The following is a 25060-nucleotide window of genomic DNA, read 5'->3' on the forward strand; positions in this document are numbered from 1 at the left end:
TCCCATGAACCAGTGCTATACTCCGAATGTTTGTGTCCCCCACAAAATTCATACGTGGAAATCTAATTACCAATATGATGGTATTAGGAGGTGGGGCTATGATTCAATTAGGAAGGTAGAGCCCTCATGAATGTGATTAGTGTCCTTATAAAAGAGATTCTAGAGTGCTGTCCTGTTCTTTCCACCATGTGAGGATATAGCCAAGTATCACTTATGAACCTGAAAGTGGGCCCTCACCAGGTACAGTCTGTGCCTTGAGCGGACTTCCCAGACTCAAGAATGATAACTACTTTTGTTTATAAGCTACCTAGTCATGGCATTTTGCTGTAGCAGCTAGAACGAACTAGGACAACCTGTAAGGAGGGACTCTGCCTAAGTTTTATCCCCGGAGCATAGAACTATATGCCTGGCACACACTGAGAATTCTACAATCTGTGACATGCAAATATCCAATAATCAGATCACATTGATACCTCAGGAGTAAATGTGATATATTAGAAAAAAAGTATATAAAGAGAGCTCCTTAAGCAATAATAAGTCTAAACACTCTGGCCAGCTAGCTAGCTAGACAGGGTCTTGCTCTGTTGCCCAGGGTGGAATGCGGTGGCACGATCACAGCTCACTGTAACCTTGACCTTCCAGGCTCAAATGATCCTCTCACCTCAGCCTCCCGAGTAGCTGAGACTACAGGTGGACTCCACCATGCCTGGCTAATTTTTTGCTTGTGGTAGAGACAGAGTCTCACTATGTTGCTCAGGCTGGTCTTGAATTCCTAGGCTCAAGCAATCTTTCCGTCTCATCCTCCCAAACTGCTGGGACTACAGGCATGAGCTATCACACCTGGCAAAAAATATCTTTGAATAACTGTTATTCAAAGTTCAAGTTATAAAAACAATAAAAATTATTTCCATAATCCTACCCCCGTGGAATAGCCACTATTACTATTTGACATATATCTTCCTAAACTTCCTAATGCATGCATATGTGTTTACATGCTATGTATAATTTGATTCCATTTATATTGCAGTCTATCCACACAGTGCTCTTTTTCTTCACTCCTTAACATTCCATGGACCTTTCCCCATACCAGTATACAAGTTATACTTTGCAACTGCTGCAAAGAAGTCCAGTATTGCATATGTCATATACTACCTTAGCTAATACTCTAATTATGGGCATTCAGATTTCCAAATTTTTGTTACATGCATTGTAATGTACTTCTTTTTACATATATCTTGGTGTACTTGTATTATTTCTTTAGTATTAGTTCCTACAAATGGAATTGCTGAATAAAGTATATACACATATTCAATTATATTACCAAGCTACCCTTTGGCAAACTTATGTTATCAACTGAAAACCCCTTAATTGTTTAAGACAGAGGAACCATTTCCTTACATCTCTGCCCACACTGGGCCTTACTGCTTACCTAACTTTTATATTAGGGATGTTCGACCTCAGTATAAATGCGTAAAATATAATATACCTATCCTAATAAAAAAAATTCAACATCTGAGCATTCTTTTGAGCCACATGTCAGTGCTGAAGAAAACGTGAATTTTGGAACATTCTGAACTGTGGATTAGGGATGCTCAACCTGTAGTAATAACCAAAACACTTTCTTAATTTGGATTTGATTTGTTCAGACTTAGACAAACTTCTATTTTTTTTTTTTTTTTTTTTACTGGGTTATAACCCCTGAAAAGTGACAATTACTATGGAAACATGAACATAACATAAAATTAGGTGGTGGGAAATGCCAAAAATCTTCCACAAGAGCAAAAAGTTTAATATATGATAGGCACAAAGACTGTAAATACGCTGGCATTATCTCTAGCTTAAAAAAATTACGTCTATAGCAGTTATATATACTCACTTTCAATGCTTTTCATATTGTATGCTGGCACAGGCTAATGTGTATTGTCTACAAAGTAACCCCATGCCAATAGTTAATGCACAATGAAAATTTGTTTTACTCTCAGCTGCTGGTGTAAGAATTATTCTTTTATGGTTGATAAGTGATTGCCTAGTTTTTTATTTTTCAAAGACTTCTATAGCAATTTTGTGTGTGGAGGCAAAAGGATACAGAGTAAAGCAATAAAATAATTCCAGCTGTAGCTCTTGATCAGAACATAAGGCCAGATGACAGCTGCAGAAAAAACAAAAACAGATTTTGCTTCTCTCCTCCCTTTGCGCCCCTTCTGCTAGTACTAGTTCTTAGAGAAAATTTAGTGCTGTTTTGCAAACCCTTGTTAATGTATGATTCCCAATAAATAAGTCAAATGCAGAAAAAAAGGGATATCACAGTCGACGTACTGCTCAAGAACATCATTCTTGTAATTGTAAATCACAAATTACAGGTTTGCAAAATGTGTGGCTGGCTCACAGCCTACTAAAATAAGTTTTTAAATAATTATATCATTGGTTTATTAAATGACAGAAGTGGTTTAAAATTTTCTTTGGTAAAGAGCCCTTATATCTTGGCATTACATGTGTTAAACATGCTACCAAAGCAATTCTTTCGGTATTTAAAATTATATGCTCAAATTATGCTGGCTTAGGAAGCATAGAAAAAACGGAAAAAAATTACTCTAATTCCACAAGCCCAACAAAACCATTATTAACACTGTGGTGTAGTGTGTCCAGTTGCAATTCATTTTAAATTTGGCCACAACTGTCTCCTATTCTGTTCATTAGCTTTCTTTAGTTTGATTAGCTTAACGGTAAGAATAAACCAGCAGTTGAATTTTTAGTTTTCTATTTGTCTATGAGCTTTGACTGGAAACATTAACAGCATATATCATTTTCTTTAAGCAACCTGAACACAGTGATCTGTGAGGAAATAATATAGAAGGAATATGAAAAATGCAGCAAGACAACAATGTCTGGTAATAGTGGTAAAGGAAAACAAGTCCTTTAACCTGGCTTATTCAACGGAAGAACTAAACTATGTTTCTAATGAAGAGTTAGTTCGGCTTAATGTGGTATTAGGTTTGCAGAGATTGTTTACTGTCTGTAGATCTACTTTTGAGTTAATAAGCAGTAATTACACACATCCTGCTAACACATAAATCTTCAGCCCTTTAAATCTAAGTATATTTCTAGGATTTTTATCTTAAGGTCACACTCAAAGATACAAATTAAAATGTATGTACAAGGCTGTGGGAAATATTCAATGACGTGAATGATTAAATTGTAGTATAGCTACATAACGTAATGGCTAAGATCAAAGACTCTGAAGTTAGACTGACACAATGAAAACGGCCAAGAGATTTTAAGCTGACTGCATTTTAGAAGTATGATCCCAATGGTGCTTTTAAAAGGAAGTATGCATTTGTATGCAAGATGCCAGAAGAAAGAAAAACCTAAGCAGAAATATCCAAATATAAACAGTAATTATTTTTGGGTAGGAATGAATGATTCTTAATTTTGTATTTGTAATTTTTGAAATATGCACATATTAGTCTAAGAGTCAATAAAATTTTAAATAACATTATGCAAAAAGTTGTACAGAGAATTTTTTTGCTCTCTTATTGGGTAATAAATAAAACTCAACCTAAGATACATCAGGGCTTTCTGAAAACTGTTAAGGCAGCACTTACGAAAGGATTGTGATAGCTTGCAGTACCATTAAATACTCTGTACTACCTAAATAAAGCCAATCCACTAACTTAGTTTTCAGATATAGAGCCTTATTAAAATATTACCACCTCTGAAAATCATTACATGAACAATTCATATCCCTTGCCTAAAGCAAAATTAGACAAACATAAATCATAGCCTTCTAATCATTTTGGCTAAGAAATCACATTACTTACTTCTAAAAAAGATTGTTAGTCACGTACTTCTAATAGCCAAACGAGAAAACATGAAAATGTTTTACTTCATTATCAATCAGATCTCATCTTTCTTCTGCCCAAAAACATGTTATCTAATATCTTTTCCTCTTTCAACCTCAAGCCTGTTGTGAGGTAAGTTTGTGGGTTTTGTTCTCAATCCAGCATATCTGAACAATAAGAGCTGTAAATGTTGTAAGTGACAACTCTGTCAGCACTAAAAATGATCTTAAAACAAGCATAAGCTAGCATTCAACAACAACAATAAGAAAAACCTAGACCAGGCACAGTGACTCATGCTGTAATCCCAACACTTTGAGAGACCAAGGTGGGTGGGTGGATCACTTGAGCCCAGGAGTTTGAGACCAGCCTGGGCAACATGGCAAAACCCCGTCTCTACCAAAAAGACACAAAAATTAGCCGTGAGTGGTGGTACGTGCCTATGGCTACTCGGGAGGCTGATGTGGGAGGACCACTTGAGCCCAGGAGGCAAAGGCTGCAGTGAGTTGAGATCATGCCACTGCACTCCAGCCTGGGCAACAGAGTAAGACCCTGTCTCAAAACAAACAAAAAAACCAAAAGCTCTCATTTGTCTCATTAAAATAGTTAAAGAAAAGAAACCAAATGAAAAGAACATTCATACCTTAATATTGGTTAGGTTTTTAAAAATCTTAACTTTTAAGACTTTTCCTCAAAACTTTTCTTGAGTGCCAACTATGTATGTGATTAGCACTATACTACACATCAGGAATAAAAGATGAGCAAGATAGGATTTTAAATTCAAATGATGATCTGTTATAAAACCCTCCAAAGGACAGATATGAAATAGGTAAATTTCTTTGTTGACTTATGATAATTGATGAAGACATTAATTGTTGAAAGCAGAAAGTTGTCCAATAGCTTATGAAGGAAATGTCTAGCACAGTTATTGGCACAGAAATAGGTACTCAAATATTTGTTGAATTAATTAATGAACATCCAAAAGGGAAAGGATTTCCACTCTTGACATTTAATGCCTTCAAAACATTTATTTAAATATAACATTATCATTACTTTTACTGTGTTAAAAAATTAGATAATGCATTATTCTTTTAAACTATATTAGTTGTCTTTGCAAACAATTGCCAACGAAGTAAACCCGATATAAACACTACCTGAAACCATAATCTGTATTCAAAACATTTATGACAAGCCCATAAGATGAATTATGAAACTTAACATGATCTATTTTATTCCTAATAGAGTAGCTAGATAAATCAGAACACACTGCAACTTCCCATACATTCCAAAAGAAGAATGACCTTCTAAACCTTTGGAACATCATGAATGAAATAAATGGTACTAAGGTAAATTTAAGAGTTTTCTTTCGCAGTTGTAACTCTGAAAAAATTAGCTATCATTCTAATCATCTTAAGAAAAAGTTAAACTTCCCTTTCTGCTTGTGCATTCTTTACCTATAGATGCATTAAAAATTACCACAAAACTTAGCCGCTTCAAACACAAACATTTATTATATATAGTTTCTGTAAGTCAGAAATGTGGGACCAGTTTAGCTGGGTGATTCTGGCTCATAGTCCCTATGAAGTTCTAGTCAAGGTATTAGCAGTGGCTGTAATTATCTGAAGGCTTGTTTGTGGCTGGAGGACTTGCTTTCAGGATGGTTCACTTCACGTGGTTGTTGCTAGAAGGCTCCAGTTCCTTGCTGGTTGTTGGCAGATGACCTCAATTCCTCACATGGATCTCTTCATACATCTCTCCTCCAGTGTCCTCACGTATAGTAGCTGGCTTCTCCCACAGTGATCCAAGAGAGAAAGCAAGATGGAAGCCAGAAATTTTCTTAGGATCTACCCTCAGAAGTCACACTTCATTTTCAACACATTCCGTGTGGTAGAAGTGAGTCCCTGGGAACAGCCTATACTCAGGAAGAGGGGAATTAGACTCCAATGATGAGAGAAGTATAAAATAATGTTTCCATATTTTAAAACGACCATAATTCACTGCTCTTTGAACACCAATTATTTATATTTTTCTCATATTCAAAATACACTCTACCCTCCCATGACTCCCTAAAAGTCTCATCTTTTTACAACAACATCTTCAAAGCTAGGATGTTGTCTTCTAAACAGGTGCAGGTACAGATGAAATTTCCTGGGTATATGTAGTTCCTTAAATGCCGCTCCTTGAATATACATTGCTTCTCTCAATCTGATTTCTGGAACTAAAGAGACAAATTACCTGCCCAACACATATCCAAAAGACAATGGTAGGACAGGCAGAAGGTAACTGCCAGGTGACCTTCTTGCTTAAAAGTGGAAAAAATGAGAGGAACAACATAGTTATTGGTGCACATAATTCTGAAATCAAGGTGGCAACACTGAAAGTTCCTAGAGTGGAACTTAGGATCTGGGAATAATTTTTCATAACTCGTGGCTCTGGCCTTCGAGATCTTGGTTCTAATTTCTAATTTCCTTCTATTTTCATTGAAAGGTGGGCCAGGTTTGCATCTGCATAGTGTTTTCAACTTGCTTCCTGCCAGTGGAATTTTGGGGATCCAAAGGGCCCCTCTTCAATCAAAGGTGGTATTTCTGCCAATATAATGCTATGAAAAACTTTGTGAATCTTATAGAGGTCCACTCCATTAGATAAAAAGCACACTCATAAATGAGAAAAACTCTTCTCAACCTTCAACTTCTGCTAAGTGACATACATTTACACTTCTTATAGGACCTACTACTTTGATCGAAAGTTTCTCTGAGGTTCATCTTAAATCCTCCTGAGGTCTTAACGAAGGAATTTACACTCACATCCTTAGACAATGCTTTTCTGAGAAGGCCCTGGATTTGATCTTTGCTTAGAAGCCATTTCTTAATCTTAGCCGTTTGACATACTGAGAAACTGAGAATTTTCAAAACCAGCAAAGCCCTGGGTTCTTTTTGTTTAGGAGCCCTTCCTTAGCTTACTTCTCTCATTTACTGTTTATCATAAGCAGTAAGAAGAAATCAGGCAAACAGCTTCAACCTTTTGCTTGAAAACTCCTTAGCTTAACCACCCAGTATATTAGGTACATTTTCTGCTTCCCACATTACTGCCATGACATTGTTGCTAAGCTTTCAGCCACTAAACAAACATTCCCTTTCTTCCATTTTCCAATATGGTTTTCTTCATTTTCATTTAAGCCCTCACTGACGCTCTATCCAAAGATCTTCAAGCTTCCAGTAAGTCTCTTCGGAACTTCACTAAAACTCGCCTCAAAGACCTTCCACCTTTTATTTACTGTCTGAGGCCTGAGTCCAAAGTCATTCCCATGTTTTAGTATTTGTTACAGCAGCGCGCCATTTTCAGGTCTCCAGAATCTGCATTAGTCAAAAATCATTCCCAAATTTAGTGGCTTAAAATAACAAACATTTATTATTTCACAGTTTCTGTTAACCAGGAATTCAAGAGCAGCTTAACTAGATGGTTTTGGCTCAGGGTTCCTCATAAGGTTGCAATGAAAACATGCCACAACTGGTCATCTTAAGGCTTGCTTGGAGCTGAATAACCTGCTTCCAAGGTGGCTCACTAATACGGCTATTGTCTGAACGCTTCAGTTCCTCACCACATGAATATCTACATAGTGTTGCCTGAATGTCCTTTTAATATGGCAGTTTGGCATCCTCCATAATGTGGGTGACCTCATGCAATTAGTTGAAAGGCATAAGAAAAAAGACTGAGGTCCTCTGAAGAGAACAGAATTCGGCCTTCTCATGACTGCAATATCAACTTGTGCCAGTTTCCAGCATGCCTGCCCATTCTGCCAACCCAGCCCACAATCTTATGAACCACTTCCTTAAAAAAGAAAAAAAAAAACAAAACAGAAACTTTACTTTCTATATAAAGATTGATATCTCTTATCTGAAATGCTTGGAACCAGAACTGCTTCAAATTTCAGAATATTTGTATGTGCATAATAAGACATCTTAAGGATAGTACCCAATTTAAAGATGAAATTTATGTATGTTTATACACCTTATAACACACAGGCTGAAGGTAATTTTATACATGATTTTAAATAATTTCGTGCATGAAACAAAATTCTGACTGCATTTTTAGTGTGATTTATCATATGAGGTCAAGTGTAAATTTTTTCTACTTGAGGTGTCATGTCCATACTCAAAAAGTTTTGGATTTTGGGGCCGGGCACAGTGGCTCAGGCCTATAATCCCAGCACTGTGGGGAGGTGGGTGGATCGCTTCAGCACAGGAGTTCCAGACCAGCCTGAGCAACATAGCAAGACCTTGTCTCAAAAAGAAAAAAAGTTTCAGATTTTGGAACATTTCAGATTTTAAATTTTCAGATGAGGGATGCTCAACCTGTACTGGCTCTTTTTTTCTGGAGAAATCTGACAAATACAGTGTCTTAGAAATATTCTTAGTAATTGCTAAGTTTATTTAATAAGGCTAGTGATTTCTTCCACATCCTTTATGTTTACAAATTCCTTTCAAGCCATTACTTACTTGTAAGTCATCTGCCCCTTCAGCTTCATTTTTTGATTCAGGGCATCCTAAGAAAATAGATAAAAGTTAATTAAGTATAGAATTTTTGTCTTAGAGTCCAGTATTAATGACTAATTGATTATATCATTATAATACTTTAGAAGACTAACCAGAGATCTTTCTGGACTGCCTGGCAATTAAGATACTGGCCACTTGTATTTGCCCGTGTTAGAATAATGGAGAATAATGTAATTATTTCCCTCTTCTATAGGTAAATTTCCAGCTGCTTACTAACGAGACGTTTTCTCTGAAAGTATACTATCTCTAGCTAGCCCTGCCCCTAGTTTCTCCCAAATACTCAAAATTACTAGGCAGATTATAATTACACTGCTCTGGTGATGCTAAGATGTGATTTATTCAATTTTTCTAAATGCTTTGACCCGGGAAACAGTATTTAGTACCTATAACCAGGATTTTAGTTGCTTTAGCTAAGATGGAAAACAAATGAGTTTTAATCCCCTATTGATAGTTAATGGCCAATTGTTGTTACTGACTTTTTTGCATCAATGTCTCTGTACAGATTTTCATGCTGTTAAGAGTACTTTTAGTTTCAATAAATTAGTAAGAAAGGATTTGTCCTAGCAAAGTATTCTTAGTTCATGCTACCCTTGAGAGGCACAGCTTAGCATGGAGTAGGCATGAGATAAGAAGAAATGTGCCCTTTGGAAAGAGCAGCATATTTTATCTTTTTGTCACAGAAGGTCAAGTAAAAGCAATTTGAGATTGTTGAAAGTCTATATAGCAGCTGATAATAATGCTAGCTAATGTTTTTTAATGTTCAAAAATAACAAGGTAGACTAAGTACTGTAGTCTACTCTACCTAGGAGTTTGTAAGCTACTCCTTATAAATCATTTTTTAAAACATTAAACCCAATCTGTTTGACCCTAGTGAAAGAGGTATACTGTTACGGTACATGAGCATATGCTTAAAAGTAATTCAAAACTTTAAATCATATAAATTCCAGCAGCCATGGATACTATTTTTCTCTTTAAAGCACTGGTTCTTCAAACCTGGCTAAAGGTTAGAATCAACTGAGGAATTGTCAAAAAATACACTGATGCCAGAGTATGGAGTCAAAGCAAAATATATCAGAATCTCTGTGGAATGAGGCACAGAAACATCATGTATTTTTTTTTTAAGTTTCTTATTTTTTTCTTCAAATTCAAATTACAATTACTTGACTAGAGAACAATTCCTCACCATATTTGAACTTCTTGGAGTTTTTGAAAAATAAGGGATGACTCGACTCTATTCCCCAGATAGAGTCAATTGGTCTGGAGCGCAGACTAGTCATTTTAAGCTTCAAAAGCTTCCCAGGTGATTTTAATGTGTAGCCAAGGTTAAGAACACTGATCTAAGGAGAATTTATGGAGTCTCACAATAAAGACAAAATGGCTACTATTACTTCATAGTAATTTTTTCTGGATCAGAATAAAAAATTACTCATTTACCAAATTCTAATCTTTCAAAGTAGCTAAATAAATTACTTAACTACAATTTCATGCACTATCAAAACAGATTTGTACAATGTATTTCCATGTTCTTCCCTGTGATTGGTCTCACAGTTTATGTTTTCAGATTTTCTTATTAAAACGACATCTTCAAAATACACAAATCACAATGTAGTCTAGCACACTTTCAGTTACTTTATACAGAAAGTTAGTTAAATTGAAATAATTTTCCTCCTAATTAGAAAAAAAAATCAAGTCTTGGATATTTCTTCCTTTATGGAAGAAATGAGTTTTAATGTGATTTTTGTTTAAGTAAGTGTAAGCTAGTCTTACATGAAAAAACATTATTCTTTCCTTCAAAACCTGTATGCTTTTGAGTTAATAATTTTAATAGACTGGCAAGATAACAAAGGAATAGATGAGCTTGTGGTCTCTGCCAATCCTCAATAATGAAATCAATCAAGTGAAGACTTTTGTCATGGAATAACTAGAGTCTACATAAATTTGAATATTACAAGTTCTATATAATTACCCAAAAAAAGGATGTGACTGGTGTCATACATACACAAGTAGAATACCAACTGGGATTCTCACAGCTGTACATTTCTATTCCCTCTTCCTTCAAGCTCTTATTTTAAAACATTTGAATTATCTGAAGTCAGCTGTTGATGGACTCTTCAAGATAATACATGCAATTGACATAGACTATGATGTGACAAATACAAATCACGTTAAGGAGTCTATTATTTTATCTTCATCTATTGTGAGGTTTCAAAGCCTGGTCACATATCACAAAAGCTGACATGGTTAAAGTGTGAAAACTACTTTGGGTCAAGTTTAAGAAAGATAACCTCTACTATATATAACCGACAAATAAATTAAGAAAATAGTCAAGAATACCTACCTTGAGAAATATCCTCTATAGCTCTTCGGATACCTCTATCAAAAGCCCTAGCATCAGCAGGACTTTGAAACGTAAGACCAAACTTCTTGTCATCAATCTTCCAGTGGTGAAATGTTGGAGTGACCTTATTATAAATGAGGTCTTTTTTAAGCATACATTCCAAAACCACCTGACAAAAGCCAAATGCCAAAAATTAATATACATACATCAAATGCATCTAATGTAGCTCATAAATACAAACTGAGATGATACAATGCTATTACTTTTTAATGAATAATTTTTAATATTTTAAATAAAGTGGTCTAGTTCACAAAGTCACTCAATAGATTAAGATGGAATAAAAAAATGCACATTATAAACAAGATGCTTATTATACTCCCATTTTAAAGAATACACACATATATACACTCCCATTGCAAACAAAATTTCCGGAGGAGGAATATATCAGGAATTACTTCCAGGAAAGAGGCAGGGGGGTGGTAGTAATAGAAATTTAACTTTTTAAAGTCATTTTTGGCTGGGGGCAGTGGCTCACACCTGTAATCCCAGAACTTTGGGAGGCCGAGGCAGGTGGATCACTTGAAATCAGGAGTTTGAGACCAGCATGGCCAACATGAAACCCCATCTCTACTAAAAATATAAAAAATTAGCTGGGCATGGTGGTACGCGCCTGTAATCCCAGCTACTCAAGAGGCTGAGGCAGGAGAATCGTCTGAGCCCAGGAGGCGGAGGTTGCAGTGAGTTGAGATCACGTCACTGCACTCCAACCTGGGCAACACAGTGAGACTTCGTCTCAAAAACAAAACAAAACAAAGTCATTTTCCTAAACTTCTTAAAAGATGTATTTATATTTTGTGTAAGGATTTAATGGTCACAGCAGTAAAACAAATACACTTTGCCACTTTTTCAAAATATGTATTTAAGTGAGTTACCTAACATTTAAAGCCTTAGTTTACTCATCTCTAAAACAGAAATTACAGTACCAAAATATCCCAGAGCTTAGAGTGGAATGATCGAATGTGCATTCATGTAAAGAGCTTCATGCAATGCATGAATCAATATACCCTTGGTTTTTAAATTTTTTATTTTGAAAGTATTTCAAATTTGTAGAAAAGTAACAAGAATAATACAGAAAATTCCTGTTTGCCCTTTATCCAGATTTATCACATTAATTTTTAACATTCTCTCCGTATATGTCCATGTATAAACATTTAACTTACTTTATTATGAACTATTTCAAAGGAGTTACATATATTATGTTCTACTGCTCTTTAATACACACTTGAGTATATTTCCTAAGTGCAATACTGTTCTCTTATGTAATCACTATGGTGATCTCATTCAGGAAATTTAAAACCAACACAGAACTTTAATCTATAGACCACGTTCCATAGACCGCGTTACATTTTTGCCTACTATACTAATAATGTCTTTTAGAGCATTTTAAAAATCCTTCCAGTATAGGATCCTTTCCAGGACAGTTGTAAGGTCTCTTCAGTCTTTCGTTCCTGGGCCTTTGTCTTTCATCATATTCACAGTATGCTTTTAATAAATGTTAGTTGTCACATAAAACAAAAGTGGATATACTAGTGATCTTTGCAATTAATCTAATTAATAAAAAGACTAGAACTACACACCTTAATTATTTTAAGAATCCCCTATAACAGGAGGAAAAGAATTAAAAATAATTCAAATGAAACCCATAGTAGCACATGACACATAATAAATGCTCAGTTGGTATTTGGTGAAAGATTATATTTTCACTACCTCCACTCTTTTCCAGTCACCATTATCACTTGCACGTCTCTTCCATGCACTGCTGATGATCCCCTCAGATATTACTAGTAGTCGTGAATTACTAATAGTAATTGCAGTACTCTGCAGGTAGAGTAATAATTTTTCTTAAAAAAAAAAATAGCAACTTTACTGGACCACTCCCTAGTTTCAATGTCTTTTCAATGCTTTCAAGACTAAAATTCTTATTATGACCTACTAGGCCCTGCATGAGCTGGTCTTTGTCTGTTTGCCAAATCCTTAAACTATAGTGGCAGACAAATATTAGGTACTCAACCAATACTTCTCCTCAGAAAAACTTTTAGGCTTTATGTACTTCCCTAGGAACTCATTCACAGATCATGGACTAGGAATCTCTAATTTATACTTTTGGAGGGGAGGTCTGCTAGAGTCTGCTTATACTGGCTCCTAAAAGCCAGATATTAAATTTTCAGGAATTTTGGAAGCCATTGTTAAAAGCTAGAATATATAACTCTATAATGAAATAAATTACATTAAAAATAAAATAATAAATACACAAAACTCATCAGTTCCTAATTATTTTACTATATTTTTACAATTACCTATGTTCATGAGGTAGTTTATGTCTGTCATATCTGTATGGTGGAAATACTATATAATGCCACACTACTGCTCATTTCTTCCCAATACTATATGCAATGATAGCATGTTGAGTAAAAGCAGCCACGGTAGAGGTATGTAAATGCTATAAATCATTGACTTGTGTCCCCTCTTGAAAGCTGATTGTTAAACCTTTTATCAGCATATCACTGAATATAATAATTCTTGGTAGTAAGTTTTATTAATTCAGAAATAACCAAAAATGTGACTAAGGTTCAGTCCTGCCCGTTTATAGGCAATGCAGTGAAATTTTCTCAAGACTTTTGCTTCCCATACTTTGATGACTCTACATGTATTAGAAAAGAATTAACAGCCAGGCACAGTGGCTCATGCCTGTAATCCCAGCCCTGTGGGAGGCTGAGGCGGGTGGACCGAATGAGGTCAGGAGTTCAAGACCATCCTGACCAACATAGTGAAACCCGTCTCTACTAAAATACAAAAATTAGCCAGGCGTGGTGGTGGGAGCCTGTAATCTCAGCTACTCAAGAGGCTGAGCCAGGAGAATCACTTCAACCTGGGAGGCAGAGGTTGCAGTGAGCCGAGATCGTGCCATTGTACTCCAGCCTAGGCATCAAGAGTAAAACTCCGTCTCAAAAAAAGAAAAGAATTTACATGTATCCAGAGCTTTTATGAGTCGGCATTTTGCTAAAGCATTTTACACAGATTTACTATTAAATATTTGTTACAATCACTTTGCAACAACAACAACAATTCATGATTAAGTTCTAGAATTCAAGGGGAAGTAAATGTTAGTGTCATAAATTACTGCAACATTTTTACTACATTCATAAACAGTGGGAAAAGCAGTATTTTGTAAAACAATGCTAAATTGGAATTGTTAAAAAGGGGAAGACATAAAAACAGTTTGATTCTAGTTTTTAATATATGATAATAACACTAAATTTTTAATACATGAAAATATTACTGAATTAGCCCCCTCTTCTGTTTTCCAAAATTAATATTTTCAACTATTAACTCTCAGATAAATAAAATTTCAATGTGATCTACCCTAATCTTGTCTTCAAATGGCATCTATTATTTAGAGCCTCCCAACACTCACAGAAAAAGTAGTTTTAAAAATAAGTTTAAGCACTATTCACAATAGCAAAGACATGGAATCAACCTAGGAGTCCATCAATGGTGGATTAAATAAAGAAAATGTGGTACGTATATACTTATAAAACATATACCATGGGATACTAAACAGCCATAGAGAAGAATGAAATCACGTCCTGTGCAGCAACATGGATATAGTTGGAGGCCATTATCCTAAGCAAATTAATGTAGGAACCAAAAGCCAAACACCACATGTTCTTACTTATAAGAGGGAGCTAATAATGAATACTCATAGACACAAAGATGGCAAAAATAGACACTGGGAACTACTACAGGGGAGAGAGAAGGAGGGAGGTAAGAGTTGAAAACCTATTGAGTATATGGGAGTCAAAATCCATCATTCCCTAAACCTCAGCATTACCCAATATACCCAGGTAACAAAATCTGCACATGTACCCCTTGAATCTAAAAGATGAAATTATAAATAAATCAATAAAAATGAGCTTTAAAATGCACTGAGGAAATGAAGAGGCCAATGAACTAGCTCTTTGACTCACATAAATACCTACGCAGAAATGTGTTCCACCTAAAAGTCATGAAAATACTGAGTTTAAATATCATACCAACCAGTACTAAAACATACTAATTATAAACTAGATCTCAACTTGTTTACTTCTATCTATAAAAATATGAGAAAATACTGTTGGCATTATATATTTAATGTAGCATAAAACTGATTATCCTTTAGGGAAAAACTTCTATGGTAGCTGCTAAAACGAAATTTGGAATAGGCAGTGGAATAGAAAAAAGGTAATCTACTGGCACAATCACCCAACATCGTTGTAGATAATTTTTAGGATATGCCTCCTAGAACAGTCTATCGCTCATTTACATAATTCTCATAGGTTCCCTATGCAATGTACAATATTGTCTTCTTTATCTAAGTGACATAATATATTAGAAAGTTGTTTTGCTTTTGACTTTAAGTAGCATTTTTTAAAATGTACTTTCATCACACTAAAGGCAATGTATAGTACACCTTGATTAAGTAACAGAGACAGATACCAACTGTCTACTTCAAATTAAAAAAAAAAAAAATCAATGGGGTTGAAAGTTGTTAAAAAAAAAAAAAAAGAAAGAAAAAGAAAGCAGAATAAAGAACGCCTCAGAAGATGTTTACTCCTCATCTGATGAGAACTAAATCTACATTCCTGAAAAGCAAAAATAATTTTAAAGGCTAGAGGATTCTTAAAATTACTGAATTCTGCTGCCTATTTTCACTGTCCCTTCTCAACTATATAAGAACACTAAGTTCTGACTTTAGCCCAATGTAGTTTTCAGTGTATTAATTATGTATCTTAAGATAATAGTAATATTAGTAACAACAGTCATACAGGAAGCAGAGTTCAATGCTGAATTACCATATTTGAGATTGGCATAATTAGCAAACTGTAGAAAATAGCAATTACATCTTTGACAAGAGATTAAAAACAACCAATCCCATATTACCAGTGAATTATTTACTTTGTAGGAGAAATGAGGTAAAGGGATACATTATTTCTGGCCAATAGGAAGTTAGACTAATTACCAATGGCAATTAATGTCTTGTCTTCTTTGTAAGACAAGACATGGTGCAAAAGGAAATAAATAATTCTAAGTCTTGTTAAGACTATCCTAAAGGCCATTGCCAGAAGCTATTAAAAACATAATCTTAAAAATATTCAGTCTATTGGAATACATCCCTAATTCTAATTAAAAGCTGAATAAACTTCTTGCTAGTATTAATTAGTTGTGGGTGTGAATTTCATCAGGCCCCCATCGTATTAATGAAGGACATTCATAAAATAGATAGTAGAGATAAATTTAAAAGCCAACCAGTGGCCTCACCCTCTTTTTTACTCAAAAGATAGTTTATATAAAAAAAAAAAAATTTTAATAAACTGGAAAGACATCAGAAGTGTAGACAGCTACTGTAAAGTAAATACTAAATGTAGGACTCAAATCAACAAGAATAACTATAAAGAATATGTTGCCAAAATAATATGACACGAATAACCCTGCACTGATCCATTAAAAATGCGGCTGGTTGACAAAGAACAAATTAGAGTAATGTTTTAGTATTAGTACTAGAACTTTTTGAACTTTTGATCATCTATAAATGCACAGGGATTAGAAATAAAGAATTAACCAAAGAAAAAAAAAACAAACAAACCATATAATGGAAAATTTTAAACTAGAAAAAGCCACAACAAATTCAAAAGCACTTAAATGTTTATACTGACTGCATGAAGAAAAATTCAGACTTTTACATACAAACAGATCTGGCCAGGTTAGAGCACAATGTAATTGCTGCAAATAGACTGGCTGGAGCCAGCTTTAGGAAAGTGACTATAATAATAAAGGAGGAAAATACAATTATGTAGGTGTATTTGGTAGCACAACTTTGCATTCCAACACAGATCTAAACAAATCTAAGTTACTTAAGACATACAAGTCTAAATTCTTTACTAGCAAGGTAAATATTTTTGGAACCACAGATATTTTAAGAAGATCTTAAAGTCTTTCAATCCAGTGGTAACGAAAATAACTTTTAAAATCTATTTTTATTTTTTATTCTTTTGTCTGTTAACATTAAACAGACGTTATTTATGAAAATACAGATAAACAGGTGAACTCTGGATTTCAAGAAAACTGAAAATACTGTTGACGTAAATTTAGTAAAATCTGATACAGATGAAGGAAGAGGGAAGACAAATGGTTTCCTTAAACAACACCAGGTTAAGAGACAGCGGAAGAAGGTGTTTAACAAAAATGGATTTTTATATGAGTGAAAAGTGTTCAAAATAAAATGATTAAGCTATGAAAAATAGAACAGGACAGAAACATGGCACATTCACTTCTCAAGGAAGAAGAAAACAGTTACTACTGTGTAAGAAGAATTCAGTACAGAAATTAATTTAGCTTGTAGGCTTTGTAGCCAAGAACTGCTGGGTCCCGTCCAGTCTCTACCACTCACCATCCAGCTGACTTCTGAGAATTAGATGAACTAATAAAGTATTCAAAATACTGCCTGACACATAGTAAATCTTCAATAAATCTTAGTAGTGATGGTGATGTTGGTTACTAGGTGATGCCAACACCCCACAATAGGTTACTTGCTATGCGAGGATGGGAGATCATTATTTATGAAAAGGATTTTTGAGTATGGAGACAGAGGTGTTTGAGTGACAGATAAAAGTATTAAGCACTTCAAAGAATTTATGTGAATAAATTCTGAAGAGTTTGTTAATGGATTCTAAAGGCTGTAAAAATGCTTCAATCTCCAACCCTTTTCCTTCATCTGAAAAAAGTTCCAGGGTAAGAATTTACAGAGGGGAAAAAAAGGGGAGAAACTGTGGTTATTAAATAACTACAACTTCTGAAGACTTATTCCAAGTTATTTTGGGAAATATAGAGCAAAACTCCCATCGTATAATAACTGTGTTGCTTGCCAGAAGCATTTAAAATAGACCAAGCCAAAAATGGGTGTTAAGTGTATTTTTGTTTCACTAATAACAACTAATAATTTGGAAGAAGAGAGTACAATTAAATATATACTTTTAAATTACTACGTACTATATTGTAGTTTCTACCTTACAAGTAGATAATTACATGTTCACAAATAGTGTTATCTAAGAAGTAGCATGCTTGGTAACCAGACATAAAAATTTTTACTAGTAACTTTCTGAAATACCTTTGAATCCAATGAAAAATAATTTCATTTTCAAAATAATAATTCCAAATTCAGATTAAATTACTTGATAACCAAAGCCAATAACTGATATCTCAAATAGTTGCCTCTTATTATGAACTTTAATTTTCTGAATGTAAAAACCTGTACCCTTTAAGAAATACATTATGACATTCTATATAGAATTATGTCATCAAATACATGTTTTTACAATTGTCTATTAATATAAATTTGTGTTCAACACTGTGTTCTGAGCTGAGTGGGACTTTAGACATTGAAAAATATAAGTAACAGAAGCAGCAATGGCAGTGATTCTCACACAATAGCAGTTCTGTTACCTTCAGCTACCACAAAAGGAAGGGAAGGAGGCAGAAAAAAAGGAATAAAGGAGGAGAGAAGGGAAAGAAAATAGTATCATATTTTCATAATTATGGCACTTTATTTTAACACACATTATTTTTGTATGACTAAATAGTTCATATAAAAAACAGCAAGTTACAAAAGAGATCAAATATTTGACAGTCAGACATACATATGTATTTTATTTTCACTCAAAAAGATAGTAACTGGAGCAGCAGTATCTACAGTTTCCATACTGCAATAAACCCACACTCCTACCTAGTTCCTACTTAAATAAATGAGGCGAGAAAGTATACATGTATGTGTGCAAATAATAAAAATTAGAACAAACAACCAATAGAGGAATAAAATTTAACTGGAGGCTCACATGACTACAAGGATATGAAAAAGTGTGCAGCTGGAATTAAACTTGACATTATAATATTGGGAAAAGGTGGTGGATGCTGAGAGTAATAAGCAAAATGGACTCTTAGGCTAAAAGGTATAATGAATAAGGTTCACTTAGTAGAAATATAATCCATATATTTTTATTAAGCAAGAATAAACACAAGAAAAACTTGACAAATCTATAATCAGAGTAAGATATCTGAATATATGTCTCAATAATTGATAGATGAAATAGACACAAAATTAGTAAAGATAAAGCAGATTTGAATATCACCATTAAAACATCTGACCTATGGGACACATGCAGAAACCTGTATGAATTACTTGAAAAATACATTCTTCTAAAATATGTGGAACACCTAGGTAAATTAATCATTTACCCACAATATAACATATATCTTGACAAATATAACTGTTATCGCATAGGCTATCATCTCTAAACATAATGCAATACAACTTTAGTTTAAAATACCTGTTCTTTTGAAAGAAATTACACCTGCTTCTAAATGACAAGTGAATCAAATAAATCAGCATGAGAATTAGAAAACCCTTAGAACTAAAAGATAATGATATTAACTCCATATAAAAATTTGTGTAGTGCAACAATCCACAACAAGAAGCCAAAAAGGAAATTTGTAGTTTAAAAAGCTTACAGTGAAAATAAGAATCTGAAAATAAAATGAACTCAAAGTCCAATTTAAAATGTTAAAAATGAATAAACCCCAAAAAAGTATTAAGAAATAAAGAGTATGAATTCATTTAAAAAAATCTACAGAAAGGAAGAACTACTTTTCCACCATTTGCCTGCTTGTTTAGAACATAGATAATATGAATTCCTGTTTTAGTCAATGAATTATAATCATTTATCCTACTTTAATTGGATAAAGGGAACTCCTTCATGCTGACTTGTGTCTTTTCAACAAGATTTCATCCTTTGAGTACAACTTTACTTTCTGGCACAAGATGTTATATGATATTCTGGGCAAGGATGAATAATATGAATCTAATCATGGGGAAACATTAGAAAAATCCAGATTGAGAAACATTCTATAAAATAACTGCCCAGTATTCTTTAAACATGTCTATGTCATTAAAGACTGAGGAACTGCTCCATTTTACAGAAGACTAAAGAGCTATGGCAGTTAAATGCTACATTTTCTTATACTGAAGAAACAAAATTGTCATAAGAACATTACATGGACAGTTGTAAAAACTGGAATAGGGACTGTAGATTAAAGTACTGTATTTATGTTAATTTCCTAAATATGATAAATATACTATAATTTTGTAAGAGAATATCCCTGTTCTTAGGAAAAATACACTGAACAATTAGGGTAAAAAGCAGGCTGTAATGCAACTTACATCACATAGTTCAGAAAAAAAGTGATTTTTGTGTATGTGGGTGTGTGCGTGTGTTGGGAGAGGGAGAAAATGATACACTCAATGTGGCAAATGTTAAAAATTGGTGAATTTAGGTAAAAGGTATACAAGAGGTCTTGAGAGTATCCTTGCCAACAGCTGATTATTTGCAAAGACCAGTGAAATGGACAAGAAAAAAAGAAAAAGTACGAATAAACTATGTTAGGAAGAAAAAGAGGGACAAAACTAGAAGTAGAGATTTAAGAATTAATAAAGAATACAATATAAAGGTTTATGACCCAGAATACGAAAACTTAAGTGAAACAAGCCAATTTCCTAAAAAAGTATAACTTACCAAACTAACTGAAAAATAAAATAGGAAACCATTAGAGACCTGTAACTATTAACAAAAGTGAATGACTAGAAAGCAACGACGACATGGGATGAGGGAATGTGAGGTGAGATACACTGGGATTCCACCAGCACCTCTTGAAAAAATATAACAAGGACTAGAGGTCAAAGAACAAGAATGTCACCACCTTTTATAGATACTGTAGGGGAATTCTACCCGCAAAAGGGAACGGCATTGTCAAAACTGACTCCTAATTAGGAATTAATATGGCTCTGACTCCTGGTAGGCACACTAAAAAATAATAAAAAACATTCGGGCACAGGCTTGTTGACTCAGCTTTTTTCCCAGGTCCCCACAGGTTGCTAGCTTTCTAAACTGCTAGAATAAAACTAAATAAGCTTAGGCAATTCTCTTTTCCCTCACTGGATTTCTATAATTTGGAGATGGGCTCATATAATGTTGATGAAATGAGCCTCGAAGATCTAAGATTTTAACAGTTACGAACCTTATGAACCAATTGATACAGCAATACCCTATTACAACACAGAAACCATTTAGAAACACAAAAATATCCAAAAACATGATAGTTGGAGATATTCAACCTTTGAAAGTTAAACAAAAAAGGATGTATAAATTTGAATAATTTAATAAATAATGTTAAATTTTATAAAACCAAAACTTTATACTACAGTGAACCGAAGTCTTTTCAAAAGTCTGGACTTTACAAAGGAGGAAAAATCTCAAATCAATAACTGAAGTTCCTACCTCAAGAGACTAAAGAAGGAAGAGCAAAATAAACCCAAAGCAAGCAAAAAGAAAATGACAACAGAAATAAAATTGAAAATAGAAGAAAAATCAATGAAACAAAAACTACTTTTCTAAAAATCAATACAACTGATACAAATCTAGCAAGACTGACAAAAGAGCAAAGCCACAAATCAATTACAGGAATGAAACGGGATACTGCTAAAGTTCCTGCAGCCTTTAAAAGAATAACTGACCTACTAAGAACAACTTTATGCTCATAAGTTGGACAACTTTAAAGAAATTGACCAATTATTTAAAAATCACAAATTATAAAAATTCAACCACAATGAAATAGGTAACCTGAATAGTCCTATAACAATTAAAGAAACTGAATTTGTAATTTAAAATCTTCTGAAGAGATCTTTATATTGATAGTTTCAATGAAAAATTCTACCATCTGAAAACAAACTAACACCAATTTTACAGTCTTTTCCAGAAAACAGAATATGAGGGAATACTTCCCAACTTATTTTAATGAGGCCAGTATTACCTTGACATCAATATTAAACAAAAACAGTACCAAAAAACCCCCCACCAACCTACAGACTATTATCTCTAATGAACTTAAATGCAAAATTCCTCAACAAAATATTAGCAAACCAAGTCCAACAACGTCAATAACGTATCAAAAATTATACACCACGACCAAGTGGGATTTATTGCAGAAACAAGGCTGGTTCAATATTTAAAAATCAATATAATCTATCATATCAACAGGCTAATGTGATCAATTGACACACAAAAAAATTTAACATACTCCAATATCTAGTCATGATAAAAATTATCAGCAAGTTAGCAAGAGTAGAATGATCTCAATTTGATAAAAAATGCCTACAAGAAACCCCAGCTAACAACATACTAAAGGTGAAAGAGTGTATGCGTTTTGGTTAATATCTGAAACAAGGCAAGGATGTACTCTACTACCATTGTATTCCATATAGAATTGGAGGTTTTAGCCACAGAAATAAGGGAAGAAAAAGAAAAGACATATAGACTGAAGAGGAAGAAATACATCTCTTCCTATTTATAGATGACATGATGTCAACATTAAAAAATTCCAGGGAATTTACATAAAGAATTAAATATGTCTATGTAACAGGATACAAGAACAACAAATGAAAATTAATGGCATGTCTATATACAATGGACACACAGTAACCAAAATTAAAAACACAATAGTATTTACAATTGCTCCAAACAAAACATTTAGGTATACAATTAACAAAACATATAAGAAAAACATTTAGGTATACAATTAACAAAACATATAAGATCTATGTGTTGAAAATCACAAAATGTTAATGAAAGGAGTCAAAGACCTAAACAGAGACACAGTGTATTTATGAATTAGAAGATTCATCATAGTAAAGATGTCCATTCTCCCCAAGTTGATCCACAGGTTTAATACAATTCCTATCAAAACCCCAGTAAGGTTTTCTTGTAGATACAGACAAGAATATTCTAAAATTTGGCTGGGCACCGTGGATCATGCCTGTAATCCCAGCATTTTGGGAGGCGGAAGTGGGTGGATCACCTGAGGTCAGAAGTACAAGATCAGCCTGGTCAACACGGTGAAAACCCCAACTCCACTAAATATACAAAAATTAGCGAGCGTGGTGGCAGGTGCCTGTAATCCCAGCTACTCAGGAGGCTGAGGCAGGAGAAAAGCTTGAACCTGGGAGGCGGAGGTTGCAATGAGCCGAGATCGCGCCACTGCGCTCCAGTATGGGCAATAACAGCGAAACTTTGCCTCCAAAAAAAAAAAAAAAAAAACCAGAAACAAAAACACACACACAAAAAAAAATTCTAAAATTTATATGGAAAAGCACAGATCCAGAATAGCTAAAACAATATTGAGAACAAAGAGTAACATGGGAGGAATCATTCTACTCTGTATTAGGAATCATTCTACTCTGCATTAGGGCTTCTTATATAGCCACAATAATATAGTGTGTGGTACTGGTGGAGAGATGGACAAATAGAGAAATGGAACATAATAAAGAACACAAATATGTTTACCTGATTTTTAACGAGTACAAAAGTAATTCAAGGGAGGAATCCAGACAATCTTTTCAACAATGGTGCAGGAAAAACTGGACATTCATAGGAAAAAAAAACCCCTTGATCTAAGTATCACAACTTACACAAAAGTTAACTTAAAATGGACCATGGGCTTAAATGTAAAAGGTAAAACTATTACATAAAACTTTTAGGAAAAAAACACAGGATAAATCTTCATGACCTATGGCTAGGGAAAGAGTTCTTGGACTTGTCACCAAAGTACGATCCATGAAAGGAAAACTTGATAGATGGGACCTTATCAAAATTTAAAACTTTGGTCTGCAAAAGGCCATGTTCAGAGGATGAAAAGACAAGCTACAGACTGGGAGAGAACATTTTCAAACCACGTATTCCAACAAAGGACTAGTAGCTAGAATATATAAATAACTCTCCAAACTCAATAGTAAAAAAGCAAGGCTGGGTACGGTGGCTCACGCCTGTAATCCCAGCACGTTGGGAGGCTGAGGCGGGCAGATCACTTAAGGTCAGGAGTTCAAGACCAGCCTGGCCAACATGGTGAAACCCCATCTCTACTAAAAATACAAAAATTAGCCAGGTGTGGCGATGCATGCCTGTGGTCCCAGCTACCTGGGAGGCTGAGGCAGGAGAATCGTTTGAACCCGGGAGGCAGAGGTTGTAGTGAGCCAAGATTGCGCCACTGCACTAGAAGGAGACTCTATCTAAAAAAAAAAAAAACCTCAAACAATCCAATAAGAAAATGGGCAAAAAGACTGACATTCGCCAAAGAAGGTACAAATAATCAAATGAAAAGATGATCATTAGTCACCAGAAAAATGAAAATTAAAACCACAATAAGTTATTATCACTACACATCTCTCAGAATGAGTAAAACAAAAAATAGTGGCTACTTGAAATGCTGGTGAGGATGCTTAGAAAATGGATTGCTCATAAACTGCTGGTGGCAATGTGGCATGATAAACCCACTCTAGAAAAAAGTTTTGCAGTTTCTTAACAAAACTAAATATGCAACTACCATACAACCCAGCAACTGCATAACTGGTCATTTATCCCAGAGAAATAAAACTTACATTCACGGAAAAAAACATGTATGTGAATGTTCACAGCAACCTTATATTTAGTCCCAAACTGGAAACAGCCAAGATGTCCTTCAGTAAGTCATATAAACACATATCAGAGACTACTACTTAACAATAAAAGGAACAAACTCTGGAGATACTCAATAACCTAGATTAACCCTCAGAGAATGATCATGAAAGAAAAAAGGTCAATCCTGAAAGGTTACATACTTATGATTACACTTTTATAACATTTTTTGAAAGACAAAATTACGGAAATAATTGAGAGAAGAAAATAGTGGTTGCCTGGCAAAAACAGAAATAGATGTGGTGATAAAATGAACAGAAAGAAGAGATTCTTGTGGTTGTTAAACTGTTCTGCATCTTGTCTGTGGTAGTGAAAACGTGATAAAACTGTACAGACTTAAAATACACAGAAAAATGAATACAAGTAACTGAGGAAATCTGAATATGACACATTGTATCAACAGAAATATCCTCACTGTGATTATGACAATATAGTTTTGCAAAATGTTGCCACTTGGGAAAACAGGGTAGAGTGTACACAGCATTTATTATTTCTTACAATAGCAATTAATAATCTACAATCATCTCAACAAAAATTTCAATTTAAAAAGTCTGTGAGACATTTGCAAAACCAGATTTCATAAAAATCAGTACCAAATTCTAGTCTGGGGAGGTGGAGAACATAAGAACACTTCCTTATCATGGTAAAGGACATCTCAAGACAACAGCTGACATCATACTT

The 25060-nt window shown here is 34.2% G+C and overlaps 1 protein-coding gene across 1 annotated transcript in view; it reads right to left on the reverse strand.

Annotated features, from left to right (window-relative positions):
* The window catches only part of SPRED1 (sprouty related EVH1 domain containing 1), a 103383-nt gene that overhangs the window by 24209 nt on the left and 54114 nt on the right, over positions 1–25060 (reverse strand). Inside the window, exons 3-4 of the mRNA XM_003272817.3 lie at positions 10728–10896; positions 8333–8379 (exon numbers count right to left, since the gene is read on the reverse strand). Of these exons, the coding sequence (XP_003272865.1) occupies positions 8333–8379; positions 10728–10896 (216 nt within the window). The remainder of the gene's footprint in view (positions 1–8332; positions 8380–10727; positions 10897–25060) is intronic.

Source organism: Nomascus leucogenys, chromosome 6, assembly GCF_006542625.1.
Source record: "Nomascus leucogenys isolate Asia chromosome 6, Asia_NLE_v1, whole genome shotgun sequence".
Classification (NCBI taxonomy): Eukaryota; Metazoa; Chordata; class Mammalia; order Primates; family Hylobatidae; genus Nomascus; species Nomascus leucogenys.